Source organism: Lagopus muta, chromosome 1 (genome assembly GCF_023343835.1).
Source record: "Lagopus muta isolate bLagMut1 chromosome 1, bLagMut1 primary, whole genome shotgun sequence".
Classification (NCBI taxonomy): Eukaryota; Metazoa; Chordata; class Aves; order Galliformes; family Phasianidae; genus Lagopus; species Lagopus muta.
In genome coordinates this window covers 137,256,736-137,282,643 of record NC_064433.1, presented here as the reverse complement: position 1 = coordinate 137,282,643, position 25,908 = coordinate 137,256,736, and the positions used below count along the sequence as shown (strand labels likewise).

Genomic DNA, 25,908 nt, shown 5'->3' with positions numbered 1-25,908 from the left:
GCCCTTTTTTCTGCCCTTCTTTCTTTAAAAACAGGCACATCCATAACTTTTATCTGTCCGTTTATGCTCTTTTTTTCAAATACTTCTTTTAGCATTTAGTGCTCATTTACAGTCTGACCGAAAACTCATTAATAACAACAGAAGGCCTCCACTGCTTCCAGTGGGTTTTGGATCAGATTCATGCTTACCTTGGATGCTTTGTGCAGTGCTGCCAGAGCACTGAGCGATTCATGATACAGGGTAAATACAGAGTGCCTACTACTTATTCTGTCCTGGTAAATTTAAATGTGTTCACAACTGTTCTCTGGCCCTGAGGCAAATGGTAAGAGATCCATGTCTATGCTATTAAACATACTTGTCCTCCACAGCAGACAAACCGCATCCAAGCTGTCTGCTGGGAATAGTCCCTGGCCTGTGCCATTTCCTGAACCATGCCCAGATCTGCCTGGAAGGGGGCCAGTCTGCCAGCTCCAAAACCAGGCCAGGGACTGCTTGAACACTTTGGTTGCCCAGATGATTGAGTTGCCATACCCTGACATTGGCTCATCTATGAAAATAAACACAGCCCTTTGCCTTGACTAGTTGCTGCAATCAGAAATGAACGGTCAATATTAAGTCCATCTCAGGAGAAAAGAATACAATAGTCAAATAGTCAAAAAAACCACAAAACCTCAGACAGGACGAGGCTAGTGGACAACCAAACAGCTGCAGAGACTCTGCTGAAGTCATATGCAGAAGTTTCATCTTCACTTACACTAGGCCAGTCTCTAATGATATAGGGAAGGCAGGTTTCCTTAGCCTTACTCCAGGGTAAACAGAAGTCATATGACATACAAGGGTGTATACCCCTCTTGAACAGATCTGACACATATCCGGATCAATCTTTCATAGCACACATTCCAACTTCTTTATTAAACGGAGAGCACAGGCTATGTTCCCAAACAAGGAATTCCTGCGTCACCAGCTAAGCTAGATGCGTCTCTGTCCTAACACAGAAACAACCTCTGCCCTGGTCCACAAATGATCAGTCCCATAAAATAAAATCCACAGTTATCATAGAAAAGGCTTAATACCTTTTTCACGAATATTTTTCAACCTACAAAAATATGTAAGACATATTATGGAAAGAAATATATGAAAAAAGGAGGAAATAGTTCTTATCATTTGATATCTACAATAAATCCCAGAATAATATCAAACAATTTCTTAATTAATGGAAAACATGTATTCCTGCAATAAATAATCAACTTATGACTATTTACATCAAGACAGACAGCTATTCACAATTTTGTTTGCAACTTTGAAATCTAGAAAACACTGTATTCTGGTAGATACATTTATTTGCTACTGAAGAAGCTTTTTGTTCCTGAGCTGCCAGAGAATCTAAAAGCTAAATAGCTTGATTTCTTGAAAACTATGGCTAGCATCCAGCAGATGAAAATTTCGAATCAAACAGCTTGTCACTGTACACATGAATAAGTGATAACCGATGGATCTCATTAACAAGCATATGAATGGCAAGAAGTTGAAGACAGAAGGGATTCCTGATCTATGCCCCTGTTCTTTCCTGGGAGAGTCAGGAATACAACAAATGCTAGCAGTCAACCCTGAATATTTGCTACATTTCCTGCAGTAACTGGACACTGTGCAATGAGGGAAGATGATGACTGCACAAATGACACAGATATCGTCTGATGAACGATAAGGAGAGGGAGGTTACATAAGGAGAGGTTGTTTTATTTTGGCTCCAGTGTTTATCACTGTGTTTTGTTGCACCTTGGCAATTTCACTTGGCATTTCCTGTTTTGCTCTGACTTACTACTGAGACATTCCTTGTCAGTGGAGTTTGCTAGCTACCCTCAGCATGTTGTCTTGGGTGTCCTTTCGCTGGATGAATGCATATTGCTTCAGATTAGTTCAGTTTACTCACATGAAGTCACACTGTGACCTGCTGTAGCATGACTGTTTACTTTGTCTGCTGAGAGCTGGAGGCAAGCAGATGCATCTTATTTGCTGAAAGAAATGGAGCAGGATGAAAACTGACAAGACAGGATTCCCCCAGCCTATTAGCGTGTACTGCCTGTCTCGCCCTTATAGCTGTGCTGCCAGCTGCCACTGCAATAATTATTCATTGATTTATTTCATCTTGCAAAGCCTGTACTGCCAGCAGCAATTGTAGGATTTCCCCCTACAGTGATGCTCCCAGGACAGGCAGCAATGAATTTGCAGTGTTGCTTCCAGCATCATTCCCTCTAATTGGAGATAGTAAAGGCATTAGAACACACTCCAGAAGCCTCATTCTTAAATGCAGCAGGTAAATACGGCATGAGGGAAACAGACAATCCCTACGTTGCTCTGAGAAGATGCATTTGTGGAAGTCTTGTATGAATTCTGGGAAGCAAAAGGAGTAGACACAAGCCATGAAGAACTTCAAGTTACAAACCTCACATTGCTGGAAGTGAATCACATAGTCATTAAGGTTGGAAAAGACCACTAAGGTCGTCCGGTTCAACCATCAGCTCATCCCCACCATACCAACTGACCAGGTCCCTCAGTGCCACATCCACACATCTCTTGAACATCTCCAGGGACGGTGACCCCTCCACCTCCCTGAGCAGCCTGTGCCATTGCCTCATCAGTCTTCCTGAGAAGAAATTTTTCCTAATATCCAAGCTGACGAAGAGCCCTTCTTCATTGTTATCCAGCTTCATCTTCAAGAACATCATTGTCCAGGGAGGTGGTGGAGTCACCAACCCTGGAGGTGTTTCAAGGAACATTAGGATTTTGTGTTGAGGGATATGGTTTAGTGAGAACTATTGGTGGTAAGTGGATGGTTGAACTGGATGATCTTGTAGGTCTTTTCCAACCTTGGTATTTCTGTGATTATGTGATTCTGTGATGTAAGTGTGACACTGGTTAGTTAGAGCTCAGAATGTAAAGCTGGTAGTGACAAGGAAGTTACTGAGGCAAATGCGGAAACCTCTGAGTGAGTCCATGATTTTTCTGTAAATCACTTTACAGCTATAGCAATAGCTGTTACAGCCATACATCTAGAATTGAAAATGCCCAGGCAAGTTTCTTCCAATTTCTTGTCTGACAGATTCATGGTGGTGGGGTGATAGTGCTTTACTTTTACACTGCTAACAATCATTACAAGTTACAAACCTTTTTCTTCTTCCTAGAAATAATGTTAGAAACACCTCTGGGTCAGGTAAGTTTTCAGAGCTGGTGATGTAGATAGTAAAAGTGCCTTCTGTCCCTGTCTGGTGGACTTTGGATTGTTTGAACTGGGTTGGTTCCCAACATGAGTCAAAGAATATTGCTACTGAAGGAAATTTTCTGTATTTTCTATATATTTTCTATATATTCTTAAATATTCATCACCGGCAAAGAATATATAGACAGACTGCCATCTCTCCTGCTTGACGGCCTCTGAACAAGAACTTGGAACATCTTCTTAATGCAGCAAGTATACTGGAGTACCACCAGTGTATGCATTTCAGAGAAGTGGGATTTTTCCTTCACCCCTTCTTCTCTAGGAATGGATCTCAGCAGTGATTGGATTTCCTGAGGCTCCAGCATGAAGAAGGAAGGCAGTACTGCTTGAGACAACTTCCTGCCTTGCAAGAAACATCTCTTTCCATCATGTCCCCTGCTTTTTAAAGACTAATATGGAAAAAAAAGCTAGCTGATTATACTCTGTAATAATGTTGTTTACTCTTAGGTGTGTTGATTGGCTCACCAAATAGTCTATTTCTTGTATTTGTGTGGTTAATCAAATGCTGCCATCTGGAAAAGGAGATGGTAATTTGGTACAAAACACAGCTTCCCTTTTTTAAACTGTTTTCTTCTAACTAACATGGATGCAGAAGTCTTTTTGAAGACAGACATTTAAGCATGTTTACTTTTGTGTGTGGTACCTCAGTAACAGAACAGCCATTACTGCTGGCTGTAGCTACTGCTGGAAGGAATTATGTTATGAGTCTCTGTCTCAACCTTCCTCTCCTTCAAATGCAGTTGCAAATATTGTGAAAATAAATAAACAAAAAAAACCCCAAACAAACAAATAGACAGGGACTTCCCACAACCAACTGCATCACATTGGTTCTATTTACTTTTCTCAGAGAATACTTCTACAGAGATTTTTCAGGATCTCTCTCATATGAACTCTGGCACTAACAGCAACAAAAAAGTCAGATGAAATTTTTGGGTAGGTCCTGAGGAAGAGTCCAAGGAGTATTTCTGGATCATCTGTGCTGTCATCCAACCTAGAGAGACAGCTATTCTGGAAAACCTCTTGGACAACATTTGCAATTTGTTTTCTAAGAGAGCTTACCAAATAAGAATTGAATTTGGAGATATACCTTTAGCTTGTTTTAAGTTCATGCTGAAGGGATACTGCAGTGGTCAATGACAGTCCCATGCTCCTCAAAGCAGAACGTATGGCTATCGCAGATGCAGTGTGATAAGCATACATAATGTGTACAAACATAGCCAACCTGTGGCTAAAAGCTATCACTACATTCTACTAATACAGTCAGCATCATTATACTGAAAACACATCTTAAGTCAAGAGCTAAAAGAAATACTGAAACATTAAACTTCAGGGTAAACAATTTTTTCTTCTTTTTTTTTTTTTTCTGCTTAAAAGTTGCACCACACAGATGATAAAATTCATTTTCATGGCTTTCATTTTAAAATAAAGTAAAAGCTCTATACAAGGGAGCTCTGAATCCAAAGGCCTTTCCATGTTCCCACTCACTATTGGGCCTGGAGAAAAGGCAGATACCCCAGACTGCTGCTTCTACTTTCCCAACCTGCTCCATTTCCAAACCTGTCCTACTCTCCCAACAGCACAGTGAAATCGTGAGAAGAGGGCATGAAGACCAGGGCGCTCACATGTTGAGAACCAGGGCTTTTTTGCACACTCTTCTCAGCTGCCTTCTCCTGATTCTCCATCCTGGCACACAAAATATCAATGCAGCTGGAACACAACCCATTTGTGGGATTGTTTCATGGTGAGTTGCTCAAGTCCTGTCAAGACTTGAGTCATCAGTGAGGCATGTTGGAGCTTGCACCATCATAATGCATCGCTCTTGGATAACTAAGCCAGAAAGGTTAGGTGCAGCTTGGTTTGTATGCAACAGGGACAAATATTTCTGTGCAGAGATACCCCTAAATGGCATGCCGACTATCACTGAAATTCTTGAATTTAGCTGGGTCCAAAAAAAGTCAAATTGTTTCACTGTTAACATTTTCAGTATGAAAAAATTCAGCATCTGCGATGCAAACCATCTCAGTACTTTCCAAACACTTCTGAAAGACTGGATGTTGAAAGAACGTATTTCTGCACAGAATTTAAGAATGCTTTATTTTCATTCCAAGGCAAAACAAAAATAAATGTCATAGTCTTGCCACTTTCTGCGGAATGGAATTACTGCTCTCTACTGAGGCTCTGTGCAAAAGCTGATTTAATGCTGAGATTGATGTAAGTAAGTTAAAAGCATCTGAACAGAATTCCTTACTCACACTGAGAACAAGAGACTTTCATTAAAAGGTGTGTTCAAATTTCATTCTCCACTTCATTCCAAATACCCATAGTCCTGTAAAAACAGGTGATATGATGCTTACTGCCAAACAGCCAATATTCTTGGTTGGTATCAGGAATTAAAGTGTGCTACAATTCAATTTTCTTGTTCTCTCAGCTATGACTAATGTTTCACATTAATGTACCTTCAGTTTACGACTAGTGACACAGTTGTTCCCAAACAAAGTTCTTTGTGGTTCTCTATCTTGAATCACAAATAAAAAACATTGAAGACTGTTTAATATCTCAAGAAGCCCACAACACTGTCAGACAACTTCCTGAATCAGCGCTGAATTAGAAACAATGATGTCACATCAGATTAGTGAAGAAAATACATTGCTATGAAAATAATCACAGAAATCCCTGCCTGAAGTGCTGAAGTCACAGTTATAGGTGGGATAGTATTAAAATCTATGGGCTTGAATTATCCTTAAGTTTAAGCAGTATGGTGTGATTACGGCGCTCTGGTATCAGATGGAACAAAGAGACGTAGTAAATCAAATCCAAGAGGTAAAAGAAAAACCAAAAAACAACAAAACAAAACAAATCAATCACAGTTACATAAAAGGAATGCCTACAGTTTTCATAAATGGGTCATTTAAAAGCAACAGCCAAGCTTGCTATTTCTCCTCAGCTTCCTTCCTGTTAAGCAGTGACTAGGTATGAACGTGAGAGTCTGCACTGGGTCAAACTGGTCTGCCAGGATCCTTATCTGTAGATAACTGTGGTATAAGATCAGATCAAAACAATGAACTGATATTTCCTGGGTGATCCTGGGACCGCAATTCCTCCTCCAACCCCTATATGATTGAATACCAGCTTTGGAAGCATGTGGAGGGTGCTAAGAATTTCGCTTTATTTCCTTAACAAGCACTTTGAATGCAAAATATAGAATATAAATACAGAATATGAATATATATATATAATAAAATAATATAAATATATATAAATAAACATATATAATATATATATAAATATATAGAATATACATAAATATATAGAGTATAAAATATAAAAATATTATATATATATTCTATATATATAGAATATAAAATATAATAGAAGTTGATGACAATATCCAATTATTTTTTCATCTGAAATATAAATTAGATTTGATTTGTTCTGTTCTAATAGTTTTCAGGTAAAAACTGTCTATTGTAATCACACACAATGCTTCGTTTTCATGTTACAACAGAGAACCAAAGCAAATTACACATTATGATTTTAGGCTGTAACAGTGAAATCAGGTAGGAAGGGAAATGCTCCAGTGGAAATAAATAAATAAATAAATAAATGAAGTATATATAATAATAGAAAACCATAAATCTCTTCAACAGAAATTATATTTTAGTTTTCAGACTCTGAAATGGAGAATTATTCTTGGTATACTGTATTTATCCTAAAACAATAGATTTTATTTTTTGTGACAAATTGCCCACATAATGGCCGATTTACAGATGGGAAGAAAACTACAGATTAAGGGGATACATTCCAGACTGTAGAATGTTCACAAACATTCAGCAAACAGAAACGGCGGGTGCTTTCTGAAGACCCTTCTGACCCGTTTCTCTGCTGCAGTAATGCAAACCACAATTATTTCTTCAGAAAAGTCACTCAGCATGTGCTGGATGGCAATGGCATTACCAGCAGTTCAGTCTCCTCTTTCACATTCTGCATAGGGATCTACAGCTAGCCAAGTATGGGCCCTTTTCTATGACTCATATTAAACTGTTAATAGCAGTGCTTTGGTTTTTTTCCCACTTTTCTGTACCTACTGCAAGAGATTCAGATTGAAAGCTGCAAGTAACTGACAGTGAATCAGAGAGGGATGACTCTCCTGTGTTTAGATACCTAATCTGAAAATTAGTCATAGAAAGTCACCCTCATGCCTTGATAATTAAAGCAATTACATAAACAGATATTCATCTCTCTCAGAGAAGTACTGTTTAGCTTAATTCATTAAAGTTTTAATGCTTTGAGAATTTTACTTAAAAGATGTTATAGAAGTCTAATGTCTCATGTAATCACTCCTCCAGCATTCACAGGTAAAAGAAGAAAAAAGGGCAACTGGGCTTTTTGTTTTACTCATTTTGTAAGAAAGTAAAACTATTTCATTGCATCAATACAACGTAGGAATAATGAGATGCAGATATGAATATTATCTGTATTAAGTTGCGTAAGAAGAAAAGCTGAGTGGCTTAGAGGATAAGGGACTGGGATTTCCTCTCAGAAACTCCAGTGGGAATTTAATTTGCAATCCACTGTTGAGACATTGACTGCACAATAGCAGCTTACTCTAATCTGTTGATAGAAGGAAATTTTTTACTAGCTATCAATGAGATACCTGCCTTTGACAGGACATTAAACCTCATACATACACATTAAATCCTATTATTTTCCATGTTTGTGCCAATTTCAGCAAAGAGTATTTGGCAAGTTTTAGTCCCGACTAGGTACATCTAAGTATCTGTATTTGTCACATGCAACAACCTTCCTATGAAGGTGCTTATACTGGAGAATATGAAAGAATTAACAGACACATGAATCTATCTGTATTAGAAACATTCCATGCAAACTGATTTGTATGGATGCTGAAGATACTGTATAAATACTCTGCCAACAACTTGAAGTTTGCATGCCTTTTTTGTTATTGTTACATACATTACTAAGCTCTTTTAGTAAAGGAGCAAGTTACTGAAGAGTAGACTTGTATACACAGGCCCGCTTGTAACAAAAGTAACAAAAAATCACAAAACTTGAAGCCTATAGGTTGATCGGCTGCATAAAGGAAAGGGCTTTCAGCAACTAAATCTCAGGCAGCAAGTCTACACATCTTCTTTTGCGCACGCTAAGAAGTTAAGCATCCATACCAACTTTTTCTCAACAAGCGGGAAGGAGATAAGGCATTAAGTCTTTATCTCAATAGCCTCATGGCAAGCAAATTCATCCAAGTTAAGGGAAAATCATATTTCATTTGCTCCCTTCCTTTCAGAATCCATATGAGCACGTACTCTGCCAATCCAAGTGCAGGTGATGGTCTGGAGATTATTCCCTTCTTTGCTCTGAAGCTGAAAAATTCCACTTCATGGGGAATATTAACAATATAAAATCACAAAAAGAATGGCACAAAATCTGAGTATTATTTATCCATGTTGAAGAAAACAAAATTCTGACCTGGCTCTCAAATATTTAATATGAAATACTTCAATATGTAATTGCCTCCTCCTTCCCAGGATTGCTTTAGATGTGAAAAATGAGGGGAAAAAAAGAAGTGTACTTCGCTAGAAAGAGTGGCTTTGTGATTAAGACATTGAATTGGGGTTCATGAAATCTCATTTCAAATCTAAGGTTTTAATCTAGAAATACATGGGGAGTGGCTCTATATGTGATCATTCAGTTTCTATCTGTCTTGCAACCTAAAGCTCCTACTTGTATCAACCATAAAGTATAGAAAAAAAGCTTGTGCATATATTATTATTGCCCATTTGCACCCGAGTTCTGTTTGATATGGAGTAGAAGGAATTTTCTGTCTAACAATACAGCTGTAGCTTCAGCAGTAACCCTTTTCAAGCCAGGAGAAATCACCTGTGCTCAGTTCTCAGTCGTTACAGTTTTGCTTATTTAAACTGTAAGTTCTGCAGAGTCAAAATCTTCTCTTATTACCGATAAAATATTTCAGAAGAAATTGCATACTGTATGATTGATCATTGCTTGAGTCTGTAGACTATTTCATTGTTTTAAAAAAAAGGCCAGGCTATAACATCAGGCAAGTTGTTACAATTTTATTATTTTTATTGCTGAATGCATGAAGGAAAGGTGATCTCAGTTCAGTTCACAATAAGCCAGCAGTCCATCAGAAAACCACAAATCCATTCTACTGGAATTAAGGATGATCATTTCCCACAGTGAGGTCAGGAGCCAAAAGGATATCAGTGTTCTCAGGCCTTAAAATTACTCCTCCACGTAAGAGGAAGGCACGTGGGCAGATCTATCTGTATTACACTTTTATTGGCAAAGAGGCTTTTATCTCCAAGGCTGATGGTTCTGTACAGAGACTCATTGATTCCCATAGCTAACCTTCCTTGACTCTGAAATGGCCCACACTTTCATCTTCTGTTTTGAGTTAAGGTTGTTATTTGGTTATAACTTATAGAAGTAAAGTGAACTGCACATTACAGAGTGCTGCTCTAAGTCATGTCTTTCATGAATTTCAATTATTTTATTTTTATTTTTATCACACCTTCTCTAATAATAAAATACTACAAATAACCAAATGAAACTGAAGAAAGGGGGCAGTCTTCCAGGGACTTAGTATACATTAAGCAAGAGGTGATAAAAAATCATCAGGTAATGCAAGGACAAATTCTAGCTTTACATAACTGCGTCCATTCTACTGATTGCCATTTAATTAATTATATCAGAGGTTAAATAAAAGACAATTCTACCTGAGACTATGAAGTACAAGAAAAAGTAAAAATCACTGAACATATGTATTCCTTTATCACTTTTGATCTATCTACTCATTGCTGACTACTCATATGTAGATGCACTTAGTATTTTACAGTATTATATAGCTTCCTAGTTCATAAAATATTGATTCAAGTCTTTCCTTCTGTATCTTTCTTGAACTTTGATCTCCCATAGTTAGTGTTGCCTTGATGAAATATTTAGAGGTACAACATTTTCCACCTGAAAGGTAAATTTAGAGTTTTTATATGGCAGCCTGTGTTAATGTGCTACCTTCAACATTCAGGCCGAACTCTATCATGGTCACATTTAGTTGAAAATTGAGTTTGCAGAAATCTTCAAACCCAAATAAACATTCTTAAGGGTAAAAGTCAATTTTCTGACTTGGCTGGAGTAAGCTTACCATACCAGATACGTTCAGAGAGCCTTGGAAAGATATAACCAAAGAGATGACTTTAAAATTGATAAATTCCCAACAGATAAAAATGTATTAACTATATAATGACAGCAGAGCTCTGGCTTAAAAGCAAAACAAAAAAAATGCCATGTATTAGTAGGTATTGAATGTTATCAATTTACTTTGCCAAAGCAAGCAAAACTACTGCAACATCTTTACAAATTTCATCAATCCCAATATTCAGAATAACAGCATTTTCTTGAGGTTGAGAACTAATGAAGTCTCATTTAAAATCTCATGTCTGATTGAATTCAGTATCTAGGAACATTCAAGGTCCAACCAAAGCTTTTTAAAGTTCTGGAGGACTCACAAGGACTTACACCACCATGATTTCTTTGATGGCTGGTACGAGTCATTACCAGTATAAGTGCCTTATGTCCATATTGCCACTGATTTTCATAAAACTTGTAGTAACTCAATTATTTTGAGATCTTTGTCACAGAATCATGGAATCATAGAATTATTTAGGTTAGAAAAAAACCTTCAAGATCATCAAGTTCAACTGTCAGCCTGACCTACTCAGCCACTAAAAACCACATTATTTAGCACCATGTTCTCATGTCTCTTGAACACCTCCGGGGATGGGGACTCTGCCACTTCCCTGAGAGGCCCATACTAATGCTAGACCATCCCCCCTTGAGGTAATTATTCCTGATATCCATTCTAAACATCCTCTGGAGCAACTTGAGACCATTTCCTTGCATCACATTACTTGACACCTAATAAAAGAGACTAACAGAGGCCTCATTACAGCCTCCTTTCAGGCAGTTGTAGAGATCAATGAGGTCTCCCCTCAACCTCCTCCTCTTGAGACTAAACCATGAGTTAAGCCATGAGTTGTCTGTCTGTCTCTCCAAGAGAATGTAGTGGGAAACAGTGTCAAACACTACAAAAATCCTGGTATATGACATGCACAGCCAGTTTATTTTCTGCCAAGCAGGTTGCCATGGTTTTGTGATTTTTGGTTTTTGGTATTCTACATCATAACATCACGGGCACTGGGAGTTTAACTATTAATGCTCAAGTTCTGGGTACCTGCCCAGAAGAGAAGAAGAACTATATTCCCCGGGGGACTTTGCGGTCAGAGAGGAGATACAACTCCTGGCAAGGTCACTTGATGCGCTCTTTTTTCATCTGCTCTTCTTCATGGGCTCTCCTCCCATCCCCCTGCTGCTCAACTGGACTGCGCATCTCACCTCAGTGTTATAGGGAGGCCTATCCACCTTTCGGACATTCTCTCTCTCTCATTATATTTGATTTAATAGCTTCAATTCTGATCATATTGTATTATGATGTGCTATCTTGCATTCCAATACTATATTTAGTAAACTAGTTTGTTTCTCCTCAAATCGTTGCCACTGTTTTTAATTATTTTGGGGTCCCCTATTCCCTTTTTCTGGAGGCACGGATTTTGTGAAATCCCTCTGCCCCGCTGGTCACGGAACTGGGCCAAACCAGCCCGTAAACCGGTCACAGGTCAGTTTGTCATAGAAGAGCGGGTTAGTCAGGATTGACTTGCCTTTTATAAACCCATGTCAGCTATTTCTGATCACTTGATTGTCCTACATGTGCCATGTGATAACATTCAAGACAATCTGCTCCATAACCTTCCTTAGCACCAAGGTCAGACGGACAGGTCTGTAATTCTGTAGATCCTCCTTCCTGCCCTACTTGTAGACTGGGCTCATACTCACCAATCTCCAGTAAACTTGGAACTCCCTTGTTACCAGGACTGCTGGTAAGTTATTGACAGTGACGTAGTGAGTGCTACTGACATCTCCTACAATACCCTTGGATTAATTCCTTCTGAACCCCTTGACATATGAACTCAAATGATGTAAAATCTCCCATATATTTTCCAGTTGGATTACAGGAGCTTCCGTCTCACACCCTGTCACTGTCACTGTTTTCCAAATCAGGGGACTGAGCCTTATCCTCACCTTTCATCACTATGTTTCTCCTCACATCCTATAAATGATCATCCTTTCGCTGTTGAGGTATTTGATTGATACGATAAACTCATTTTCACGTGATATAGAACATTTGTGCTTATTGCATTGAGGCTATAGGAATGTTATAAATTATCCATTTAATTCTGTGTCATACAAATGTTTTGGTAAAAGAAGAAGTGACATCTCAGAGAAAATCTAAAGGCCAACATTTTTCATATCCAACAAATTCCATGCATTTCTTACAATTACAACAATCTTTGTTTTTTAAAAAAATGAATAGTTTTGTACTGTATTTTTATCTACTCTGTCACTTTTTAATCTAAGTTTGTTCTGGTGCTGAAGAAATACACAGAGATCAGTCTTACCTTCTGGCTCCCTGATCTTACGTCCTGCTGCGGATTTCCGTAACACACTCCGTCCTGAGTTGAACAAGCTTGCTAACTCATCAAGGGGACTGGTCAATGACCTTGAGTTTGTAGGACTGTATGGATATGAAGATGATGAATTAGAGTTCAATTTCCTGTGTTCTGCTCTTGCCATCTTTGGGGAATAAGGCAATTTGGAGAATGGAGAAGGTGAACATCCAAGCTGAGCAGGGTTTGGTCGCAGAGGTACTTTTGATAGATCTGAGTTTGTACCTGTTTTCCCTGTATTAATCAGAAAACTAGCACAAGGCTCTGGAGGAAATGCAAAATGTGTGGAAGCCCGATAGGAAACAGGAGGTGGTACAGGAGGAGGGGGTGGTGGAAGAGGAGGAGGAGGTGTTGAAGGTGGAGTCACTTTGCTGGAAACATTGAATACAACCAAGCCTGGAGATGCTGGTCTTTCACTCTCCCCCTTTTGGCTTTTAGAGTACTGTGGTGACAATGGACTTGAGCCTTCTGACTGCACAGGGTATTTTAGGTTGGTTTCCAAGACAGGAAGCTTTTTAACTTCTAGTGGTGTTAGAGGTGATTCATCAGAAGCAGGAGAACATGTGACAGGAGTTGGAGGAAACACAAGAAGTGGTGGCCTATGAGGAAGCAAATTAGGGAAAGGGGCTGGAATGTCACATGAGTCTTTATAGTTCAAAGCAGCTTGACTGTTTCCATCCAATGTTCCATCTTCAACATGAACATTTTTTTTGCTTTCAAACACCAGAGGAGGAGATCCAGTTGCTATTGGAATTATTCCATTACTGTTGCTTCCTTCTTCTGGGAGAAAATACTTCATTTCTTCATACACAGACTCTCCTTGCTCTGGGCTTTCTGCTTCAGCAGAACTGTGTTTCATTGCATTCCCTACCATTTCAATATAGACAGGCTCATTTTCTTCCTCTTCTTGTGACATAAAGAGACTCAATGTGCCATGTTGTGGCACATCAGCAGAAGCTGCTCTCTGTACTCCTGCAGTGTCATAGCTACCTTGTTTAACTGCTGTGTTTGTCTGTTTCACATCCCCAGGCTTTTGGCCAGGTATTTCTTCGTAAGAGCCACTGAGTTTTGTATTGGGACTTCGTTTTGGTTTTCTGGGAGGTATTTTTTTCATGGTGCTATAGTCATCACTGTGTGGCCTTGGACGGGTCAGAACTAGGGAAGTGAAAAAGGCATGTGTTATTAGCAGATTGAAATCAGTTTTTTCTTACACAGGTGTAGTATTTAAGCTTTCAAATCTTGCATGTATAATTTTATCATTAAAAGCAGTTACATACAGAAGAATTCAGTCAAAAGTATACATATTTCAATGAATAAAATGCAGAACTTTCAGCATTCCAAACCACAAGCTTTTGTTGCCTGGGCATACAATCTGCTTTGGTAGCCTCCACTGTCACTAAAACTGTCACCCAAGGAGATATTTTTTGAATCCAGATATTCACTGCAGGGTGTGTAATGCATGGAAATAGGTGCTTGTTATTCCTTTTGCCCCAGGGGAGAGGATACAAGGGTGTGCTTCTAAATAGGAGTTTCAGCATAGCACTACTCTGACATGCATGTTATCATCAGTAACTGAAGTATCCGACTTTTATGCAGTATATAAAATTCTAATTACAGGCAGATATTATCCCTATCTCTGCTTCTTTTGTATTGCTGATGTGGAAATAATTTTTAAAGTTTGGGAATCACATAGCCTAGGGGCAATTCCTCAACTGAGTATACAGTTAACAAAACGAGATGTCTTTTCACAGCCTCTAGGCACAGATGGACTGGAGATAATAGATACTGATCATCAATAGGTGATTAGTCTTTTAAGATAAAAATTAAATGGTGTAAATCAGAGCTGGTTTCAGACAAAGACTCAAGAAATACATAATACTTGGAAAATGAGCACAGCAGGGAAACTGGTCCAATTGTTTTGCAAGTGCATAAGCATTACTGCTAAGACCACACAAACGTATCTGAATTGTCATTCTTTCAAAAAATTCTGCTGGAGTTTTCTGGCTAAATCAATCATTTCTTCTAACGCTGTGCACTGAAAGCCTAAACCACCGCAGTGATCCATAATCCACGCTGAACTAGTTTGAAACTACTTATACTGGACACACACAAGATTTTACTTGTGTAAAAAAAAATTAGGAGTCTGAACAAGCAAGGTAAAGGTTAGAAAAACCGACCTGCATCTAATAAACTGGGCATGAGCAATTATTTTGCAAGAGAGAGGGAGCTGCAAAGCTCTGCAGCCAGTGTGCAGGCATAGAGAATGGTTACACGTAGCTTTAAGCCCACCCTGAAGAATATTCCTTGATAAGCTTAGAAGATTCTTTACAGGAAACAGGATAAATTAGGCTTATCAAGGAAAAGCAGAACGTCTCCCCTCTCTTCTTCTTCTACTCATATGTTTCAAGTGTGTAGGAGGACAGAACAATTGAACTCAAATCTGGACTTAATGCACGGTAACGCATTGCAATTCTTTTGGGACTTTCACAGCACTTTCATTCCAAACAAAAAATTCACCATAAGTAAGTTATGGTACAAACATAAACCGCTGAATGCACAAGACATTTCTGTGCACTCAGAGAAAAAGTAGGAGAATGCTTAATGTTTAACTTGGTGAAATTCAAGAATCTGGCATTCTGTATTAGCAATGCAAGATATTCTAACAGTTTAAAAGGTGAAAGAAAATGGTCAGTGGGGTGGAATAGCTGGAGCTGACAAAAGATCATTTGTCTCTAGAGGGAATTCTGCAAACAGGCTCAGGTTGTTGACAAACGAGGCCATTAGAACACACGAGCAGTTATTTGCTGATTTGGAGCAAATGATAAATTGACTACCTTTATTTACTGCCACTGAAATATTTCACAGAGGCGGGGCTTTTCAAAGGCGCTTGACCATGTTTGGAAAGATCAAAGCGGAGGGAACAAATCAATAATCTAGAGTAACTTTTGTGATGCTTTCCCCCTTTCTGCCTGACCTTCATTAGCGGCCTCCTTAGAAGCTGCCGACAAGCAAGCACTGACGGCCTCATAGGAAGCGCTCAGCCGTGTGTTGGGGTCCCGCTTGGGTTTGGGAGGAGGCTGTTTCCGTGGCGACGGCAGGCTGCCGCCGTCTTCCATGCTGAACACTGAGTGCAGGGATGGGGACCTGATGGACGACCCAGCCACAGAATGTACCAAGCCTTCCACCGCCATGGGGACAGGCACAGAGCTGGAGTGAAAGTGCTTTGGCGCTCGGTAGCCGGCGAAGCCATCCTCAGGGAGCTTCCCACCCTTGTCTTCAGCTCTGAAAAAACACGGAGGAGAGGCCCAGATGCATTATTCAAGTGGTAACAATGAACCTGTTCATGCAAACATAACAACAGCTTTTTGGTAAACAGCCTCCCTCCTCCCCTGCTGCGCGGAGGGGATGTGTGTAGTAATCTCCTGACAAACAAATCCAGATCAAGCTGCTAGCTTTCCTCCATTTCCTGTTTCATGATAAATTGGGACACTGGCTCTCTTTTCACACAGATGCAGCTTTCCTTAAGCAGTTTCACATTGTGGATCAGACACTCTGTGAATGAATTGTTCACACTTTGATTGTTGCACACAATCAAAAGCCGCGTTTCCAATCTGAATGATAATTTCTGGGAAATCCATTTTAATGGAAAGTTACTGAGGCAGCAAATGCTGAGCCTTTATCGCTATTTTCTGAAAAGACAACAATAAATTCTATTTAGATAATGCAAATCTTTAAAATATTAATGACCCTTTTAACCAGCTACAGTGGCTGTCTGAATGTTTTCACCTAGATATCTACATATCCTCCTGTGGAGGCTTACTTGATAGCTATCCTTTTAAAGATATTAATTATGACATTATGCTTAGTTACTTCAATCACAGTTTTGGACTTCTGCTTATTACACTTTTTTTTAAAATTATTATTATTATTTATTTTTGCTATTTCAATACGAATAGAGAAATGACGTCTTTCAGCCACTTCCAACAAACTGATTTTTAACAGAAATTCTTCAAACATTTTACTCTTCCAAAAATCAAAATGCTGAAAACTTTTCGGCTTGGAGCGGCAGCCTATTAGATAGATGTCCATATCATCATTTTACAGACAAACTGCCAAGCTTTTTTTTTTTCCAAATTGTATTTCTGTATGGCAGATCACCAGCAGGGCTGGAATTCATGTGCAGGATATAGCCAGCTGCCCATGTAGTAAATGAAACAGCTAAAGATGAAAGTGTGTTGCTCAGTGGATAATTTGTTTTCACTGTAATGTTTAATTACAGTCATTCTGACAAAGGCATTTCCTCCAATATGTAATGACTGGGATATTTGAAGCTAATTAAGCAGATGTACTGCCATTTTCACTTTAATAAAGTCACTAACAAAAGCAAGGAAAGCAAAGGCAGTTGTTCCAGATGAGAATTAAGTTCCTATGGAAAAGTACATATCTGTATGTCCATCAAGTTAATAGAAGCTTTCCTGTTCTTGATACATACCTGTTTCTAACTGCAAATGCTACTTTTGCCCAGTCTGAGAGAAAAAGATCTGGGACACCATTCCTGGGAAAACGCTCTCCAACCATTTGCTGGATTCGTAAAACAGGTACTCCTGAAAACTCTGATGGGAGCTAAACAAAAAGGATTTCATCTATTTTTAAATAAGAGGAAAGAATCCTCTTCACAGTCTTTCTAGTTCATTGTATAATCAGAATTTCTTGGGCTGCCCTTTATTGTATTTTAATGCTTTCTTGGCTGTTCTTCATTTTTTTGGCAGTTACCCCATGCTGAAATTCTCAGTTAGATAAGTTTTGCTTTTGTTTAGTTGGTTTGATGAAAGTTCAACTATAATCTATTTTTCTTCAAATGAAAAATTTCTGAAAAAAAAATAAAGGTTTCAGAGGCTTGAATAAATTTCTACAAAGCTCAGTCTGCCCTGAATAAGATATTATTGGTGTCTTTATGTTTCTGGACATAATTACCTGCTCCACAGAAAAAAAGTGTCTAGCACTGATCTGGGTTGAATACATACTTGAAAATGCTCTTGCAATTTTCAAGTTATGCTCAAGTCATTTATGTGACTTTAAAAGCAGGGAAGGAAATCATAAAACTGAAGAAATGATTTAATTCCTTACTATCCAACCCAGAATATATTTTCTCAAAGCTAAGATATCTTACCTTTTGTGGACTTCTTCTGGTCTATTTCTAGCCTCTAGCTTTTCCCTGTGGTAAGCAGCATTCATCTCATTGCGAATCCGGTCATTTTCCCGAGCAATGTCAGAAGCATTTTGAATGACCAAGGCATCGTATGTTTTCAGCCCTATATCCTCAACAGTCTGCAAGAAGCCTTTAACTGAGGTGATCTCTTGCTGCTTGATGCTCATCTTCTGTAGCACACGCTGGCGAGCTAGAAATCCTCTCACAACTACCATAACAGAAGAAAAAATAATAAACCAATGAAAGACAACTAATTAATCAGTGACTAACAATATTACCGTGTGTTCTGCTGTAAACATAAGTAAATCAAGTTCAGACAATATCTTATACAAATAGTGAAAGAAATGTACATCATATACAAACAAAAAATGGATGTGCCCATTTTATATTGCCAGTGCTTAAAACCATGTATGACAGCAAATTCATTCACAAATTCAAGCTATCAGAATTCAAAACAGTTACTTTCACCATTTTTGCTTCCATTACAACCGGAAACTTGAATGTCTGATGGAGAATGCAGAAGTATGTATTTAAAAAGGAAAGGTCAAAAGATCATTTGTTTTAAAATAATACCCTGAGTAAATGACTATTGTATTGAATATGGTGGAAATTAAAAGACTGTCTGTATCTGTCAATCTTCAAACAGTATTTTGACATTTCAGTGTACCAAAAAATGGGGAAAAAAACAAAACAAAACAGAACAAATAAAAGATCTTTTACTGACACCTAAAGACTTTTTTTGCCCATTTTTTTTCAGCAGAAACAATGAATGCACATTTCTGAAATGCTGCTGTCACATAATTTCCATTTTTCAGCTTAAAATTTTCATCTATGTTGCATCAGCCTTACTTATCTAATAGGGCTATTTTCTTACGCTCCTTGTCAGCCTTATGCTACTGCCTATAACGGCTTTCTGTGCTACTTTCCTAAACATGTGTATGCAGTACAACAGTTTCTACTCAACCTAAATATTGCCTTATCCCCAGAATTTTCAGAAGTATCCAGCTGAACATAACCAAGGGACAGGGGCTTCTGTGACCATGATGAATCCAGCACTAAATCAATCACTCTACACGGAACCAGTAATGTTAGTATGCTTTGGCATGTGTCCTGGGTTGGGAAGAAGAGCTATGATAAATAAAGGGGTTTTCCCTATGTTTTGGTTTTTTTAAGCTCCCCAAGACGATGTTTCTTTCCAGGTCTACAGTAACTGCTGTGTATCTCACAGGGAAGAACATGTTTTCAAATTATTTTCCTGGTACCTAAAATATTGCTGATTTTCAGTAGCTCAACTTCAGGGTAACCACACAACAAAACAGGACTAATTTCATTATTCCTTATCATGTTTACCCTTATTTTGGTAAACTCAAATTTCTGGATAAGTAAACAGGAAGTAGCCTGTATAATATGTTGATTTGAGTTTTGGAGATGCTAATTAAAATATTAAGATGTTACTAAGGGCTAAAGGCTAGGTAGGCCTTTTTAACAATGTAATTCAGTGTCAGCCACACGAACACTTCTGAGTAACATTAAATGACAGTCAAGTTCAATTAATCTAAAGGAAAAATGTAAACAGAGGAAGATAGAAGATAGAACTAGTCTCCTATGAATGTAAGATGATCTTTAATGAAATAAATAGACAAATTGAAGGCAAAAAAAAAAATTCTGTCATCTTCTATTTCCTCACTTAAATATTTAACACAAGATTTTTAGAAATGCTCTGCGCCTAGCTGATGCAATATAACAAGGGAAATGTTCAGGTATTATTATTTATCCAAAATTCACTGGGTTTGGAAAAATTCGAGTTCATATGCCTTGCTACTATCTATAATAGATAATTTTGAAAGTTTACACTCTTGTTATAATCACAGCCAGTTACGTCAATCACCAAAGCTACGTTCTAGAATAAAATCTGACTTCTTAAAACTTGAAACGTAAGTGCACTTACCCAACTGAGTTAAAAAGGAAATTAACAGCACAGCTTTTGTTGACTCTTTTATGAGAATTCACAAGGGATATACACATTACTGAGTCTGAATTTATAATGTTGCTGTTGAGAAAGTAATGGAATCATGTACAGATCGCTATCAGAGTTCACAGCTTACAAGTATGAAAAAATTCAAAAAGCTTAAAAATCAAAAATTATTCCTCTTTTTGAAGGGTTTTGTCTTCAGATCAATACAGAAATTTAAAAAAAAAAAAAAAAAAAAAAAAAAAAAAAAAACCAAGAAAAAAAAAAAAAGAAACAAACGAGAAAAAAAACACAACAATTTCATGAGCTCAAAGACTGCTGTGAAATGAAAACTGTCATTTCCTGGACCTTTACTGCTCAGTATCAACAAGTATTGTACAGATTCTAAGACTGTGCTCTGAGCTTGGTTCTCATTTATGTAGATGTACAACAATTCTCTCTTATGGAGATTAGAACAATTCATGTTAGCATCCTCATGACATAAAATTACCTAATTCTTCACAGTTCATCTAAGGACAAAGATCAGAAGAATTAAAATTCCATGGATCTGACTTCAGTGAGAAAAGTTTTAACCACTGTGCATACAGTGTACTAGAGTTAATTCTTAATCTAGTTGAATTGTAATGAAAGACTTTAAGGATGATAGATTTTCCTACAGATACAAAAAAAATTCTCAATGATTCAAGATGAGCAACATTCCCCAAATGTAGTTCTTATTCTTATTGGGAGAGGGAAGGTGAGAAGGACAAAGCTAATAAAATCTGACTAAAATCTGACAAACAAAACAACAAGATAAATCCTTGTTTTCTAATTTCCTTAAAAAATGTGTTAATGGGAAACATTGCAGACAACAGCTAATTAGATAAATTATGCTGTGTTTTAAGGAAGTAGATGTTTGAGATTCCAATAGGAAATGGAAGAGCAGTAACAGGAAATCAGGAGACAGTGGATAGCAACTCCTTTAAAAGATGTGCTAAATAGGTCAGTGTGATCTTAAAACAAAAACATAGAAGAAGAAAAATTGCATAAAATAAACAAAAAAAAAAACAAGTTCTACTACAAAAACTGCAACAGGAGAAAACAAAGATAACTAAACGTATAAAAATATTAGCTTTGTATTCCTGATACATTTGCACAGAAAGGTATTTTGCATCCTTGTTACCCTATTTTTTAGCTTGAAGAAGTGAAGGCTCCAGGGAGGCCTCACTGTGGCCTGCCAGTACTTGAAGTGAGCGTATAAATAGGAGGGGGAACAGCTGTTTACAAGGGTGGATAGTGATAGGACAAGGGGGAATGGCCTTAAACTGAGACAGGGGAGGTTTAGGTTAGATATTAGGAGGAAGTTCTCCACAAAGAGGGTGGTGACGCACAGGAACAGGTTGCCCAAGGAGGTTGTGGATGCCCCATCCCTGGAGGCATTCAAGGCCAGGCTGGATGTGGCTCTGGGCAGCCTGGTCTGGTGGTTGGTGACCACATAACAGGGGGTTGAAACCAGATGATCACTGTGGTCCTTTTCAACCCAGGCCGTTCTATGATTCTGTGATTCTATTTGATATGCAACTCAAAGTTAAGAGGTGATGTTAATACCTTTAAAAATCAATGAACGTACTTAAAAAACAAATACTCAAAGCTCCCCTTAGTTTTAATTACAGTCAACAGTTTTCCATAAAATTATGTTTCACAGGCACAAAGTTTAAGTGTTACCAATGTCAGTATCATCTCCAAAAATTTGTATAAGAAGTTAGTTGGAAATATGCCGATAGGGAAATAAATAAAATACAGCAACTATTCAAAGAAGAAAAAAAAATTTTTTTTTGTTATGCAATGTTTCTTGTCAGTGTACGAAGTGACAGCTCAGGAATACTTGTTCTGTAATTGTTACCTTTTTGGCAGGTTATAATTTTCTTCTGAAGCTGAAGGCACAAATCGTTGAGATGGTCAGCTTGCCAGTACTTAAGAAACACTTTTCGGACTCCTATCTAGAATACAAACAGCAGGGAAACTTTCACCATCAACAAAAAAGGCCAAAATAGTGACAAGTATATAACAACAATATGTGTACAATCCTGCTGAAGGCTGAGATCAGATTTGCAGTATCAGGCTAGTACAATGCCAATAGCTGTTCAAGAGGTAACATCACTTGGTTGAATAAAAGACATATTTGGAAACAATAAGCAAGCCATCAGGCACACATTCCCCCTTGAGGTCCAGAACCATCCAGAAAAATACTACAATCAAGCTAAACACAGGTTGGAAAATAAAGCATTCTGAATGTAATTACACTAATGTCTTAGACAATTTAACAGAAAATAAGGTTTAGCTTTTACAAAACATGGGGATGTGAGCAAGGAAAAAGGCGAGAAGCTGTACATCCATGGGGATCTATGGAACAGGAAGGATTCTGCCCATTAGTAAGAATGATCCTGGTATCCCATAAAACTATAATTCCTAGTTCCCAGAGCCACTACTAAAGCTATTCCACAGGTCTATTCCTAGAATCAGAGATATACTTGTCAAAACTGTTATCCTATGTATTGAAGGAGTGTATGAGCTTACTCTGGTGCTAAGTAATTGTTTGGTTTAATTCATCTAGTCCTTAGAGGATCTTAATAAACACAGAATCAGTAGAAGCTCTTAAAAAAACAACTTGTTACAGCAAAAGGTATTCTGAACAAGATGAAACAAACCTTTTCTGTATAATCTTCAAAAGCATTCCTTTCTAATAGACTGATTTCAAAAAAAATAGCTGTGATAAATAATGTGTTTCCTTATACTGTTTTTCTTCTTAGGAATTCTACACAAGAAACCTTGCTTCAGTGCTCAGAAATAAGATCAGTACCAAGTAGACAGCCAGTGAAGATTATAGCTTTTGTCTAGCTATTAATTTTATATGACTACTGATTAATTAATACCAGTCTGGCTGAAATTGCAGAGATTCATTCCAATTCCTGCTTGTACATAGCTCACAAGATCATTCTCTTGTCACTGCATCACTGTACTGCACTGCTGTTTCTTCAGTATGGCTATGGGAGACAGCTATGGGCAGGGAGATTTGCACACCTTTTCAAACAACTGCTTTTAATCCTGTCACTGTTGCCAGATATACTACACTGGTAGAGATAAACTACTGAAAATTGGGGCATACTTACCATGGCTAATCTTCCTTAACAAAGCTCAGAAGTGGCTGGGGCACCTTTTCCCTCCTCTCTACTCTAGAGGAAAACTACTTTGCATCAAATGTTAAAAGTCTCTAATTCTGAATTTTAAACTGACAGACTATGATTGTGAACCAACAGCTTTTTAGTTAAAATCAGATGCATTAAAATGGCAAAATCAGAATTATTTCTAATTTTTTTTTAATGTTAGTATCTCTTTTCTATTTATCTATTTTTCCCAATAAAATAAGCTTTTTTGTGTTACTGCAAACTATGTGAAGGCAAAGTGCTAAAAAAAAAAAAAAAGGAAAAACTTGTAAGTAGGGATAGGCTTTCTTTGCATGCTGAAAATGCATGGAATGACTATTTTAGAAAACCGTGTGGCTACAGAAATACTGGCATATAATTTAGCTATTCCAGAATAGCTCCTCTATTCAGACCATCTACTCTGGAGTAATCCTTCTACTTAAGATAGAAGTTATTATTCCAGAACAAAATTGCCTTCGTTAGAGAGTCCTGTTTCTAACAATTGAGGCTACTCTAGCAAAATGGTGTCATTATGTTTACTTAATAGACTCTCTTGAGTGAAGCCTTATAATTTTATAATGTCATATTCATCTGAAGCAATCTCACTGAGTTCTTATCAGACTCTCATGCTCTGCTCTCACAGACATGGTCTCATCTTCACTTTCCTGACTGCAGATTTCAGACAGAAGTTTACACTTCCTGTGCTTTTCGAATTCTATCCTTGCCTGCTTCTTATTCTTAGCACTCCAAATTCCTTCTTCATCCATCATCTGGAGTCTGCTTCAGACCTTGCTACATTTCCTTAGGAACTTTTCGTCTCTACTTTTTCTCCTTCTTTATTCACAAAAATTGAAGAAAAAGAACTCAACTACTTTCTTCAGTTTAAATTAGCTTCTCTTTCAGACATATAACTCCAAGTAATGAACAAGCAAATTTTCCATGTTTGTTGCAGCAAACCATGCCAATCTCTCCTCTCCTCTCCTCTCCTCTCCTCTCCTCTCCTCTCCTCTCCTCTCCTCTCCTCTCCTCTCCTCTCCTCTCCTCTCCTCTCCTCTCCTCTCCTCTCCTCTCCTCTCCTCTCCTCTCCTCTCCTCTCCTCTCCTCTCCTCTCCTCTCCTCTCCTCTCCTCTCCTCTCCTCTCCCCTCTATTCTCCTCTCCTTTCTATCTTTGAGCCTCAGGTTTTCTTCCAGGACACCAGAACATCATCTCGACTCCTCCCACCACATCCATTCTATCACTACAAGCTGCAAATTCTGTAGCGCTCATTTAAAAAAACAAAACACCTATTTTATTGTATTCATTTTTTCAAATAATATACTGAACTATCTTTACAACTAACTTTGGCTAACAAAACTTTCATTTCCTTGCTAACATCCAGAATCCTTTATATCCAGAATCCTTCTGTAAGAATAACTGAATTATTATTCATATGGTTGACTGTAATAAAATTATCATGCAGTTTTTGTAATTAGCATTTGTATCTGAGTAGCTCTCAGAAAACCAATGCCTGGATACAGAAATTTCATTAAATTATATTCTTCTGCTCCGATTACATTTCCTCTTTATATCCCATTTTTTCTTTACACATACCTCCTACCACTTTGAAGCCTTTTTTTTAACCTCTTTATCTCAGGCCTGTGCCCAATCAACATCTCATTTTTGCCTCTTCCCCCTCAATTCCCTAAAATGCCTTCTGTTTCTCCCTTCCTCACTGGAAGTCTAAGACATACCTCTCTTTTAGGGCAAGAGATTATGGCACCTGGACAGTAAAAGGGTTAGAAAAATCAACTGAAGGAGACAAAAGGTTACATTTTGAAATTTCACAAAATGCTCTGATAACTAGCAATGCTTACAGCAAAACAAACCCTATTCGCAATTAGTCTCATAATTAACACACGGGTCACATCCATGCTACATTTCAAGTGTGTAACTACTCTAAACATTGAGCTGTAATTTTTTTGCAGTAGTCACCTACAAAATCAGTCAAGACAACTGCTCGAGCTTATGGTAAGTGTAGCTTCAAGAGTTCATCATCTGGCTCCACAGACTCACAAAGCCAGTTAGGGGACATTCAAAGAAGTAGAGCTCTTTTCTCCCATTCCACACAACAGAAATGGCATAAATGCAGTTACTGTGGTATCACTTATACAAAGAACTTCATTAGTAGTCACTTGCTACATTTTTTAAGGGAATGAAATAAGGACAGAAGTACAATCAATACAAACTCATTCTTACATTCAGATAAAAGCTATTTGCAGCTTTTACATCATATGCTAGGTTAATTGAGAGCAGAGATCTAGACAGAAATATGTGCAGAAGACACTACTGTGTGATATTGGGTTCTATTCACTTTGTTGAAGTTTGTTGGTCCTTATTGAACTAAATCTTATACCATCTGAAGCTGACCAAGAACAAGCTCATCTCCCCACCTTCTGCATAGTCCTGGAGTTCAGTGAAAAGCACAGAACAATCACAAAATGCACTGAGTTGGAATGGACCTCACAGCCCACCCCGTTCCATCCTGTGCCATGGGGGGCTGCCTCCACCAGCTCAGGCTGCCCAGGGCCCCATCCAACCTGGCCTTCAGTGCCTCCAAGGCATGGGGCACCACAGCTTCTCTTGGCAGCTGTGCCAGCGCCTCATTGCCCTCTGAGTAAAGAATTTCTTC

At 38.1% G+C, this 25,908-nt stretch overlaps 1 protein-coding gene across 6 annotated transcripts in view; it reads right to left on the bottom strand.

The window, feature by feature from the left end:
- Positions 1 to 25,908, bottom strand: part of MYO16 (myosin XVI) — a 373,785-nt gene that overhangs the window by 33,743 nt on the left and 314,134 nt on the right. For all 6 annotated transcript variants that reach the window (XM_048957497.1, XM_048957167.1, XM_048957264.1 and 3 more), the window contains exons 29-32: positions 21,940 to 22,036; positions 18,047 to 18,293; positions 15,851 to 16,158; positions 12,829 to 14,031 (exon numbers count right to left, since the gene is read on the bottom strand). In XM_048957497.1, the coding sequence (XP_048813454.1) occupies positions 12,829 to 14,031; positions 15,851 to 16,158; positions 18,047 to 18,293; positions 21,940 to 22,036 (1,855 nt within the window). The remainder of the gene's footprint in view (positions 1 to 12,828; positions 14,032 to 15,850; positions 16,159 to 18,046; positions 18,294 to 21,939; positions 22,037 to 25,908) is intronic.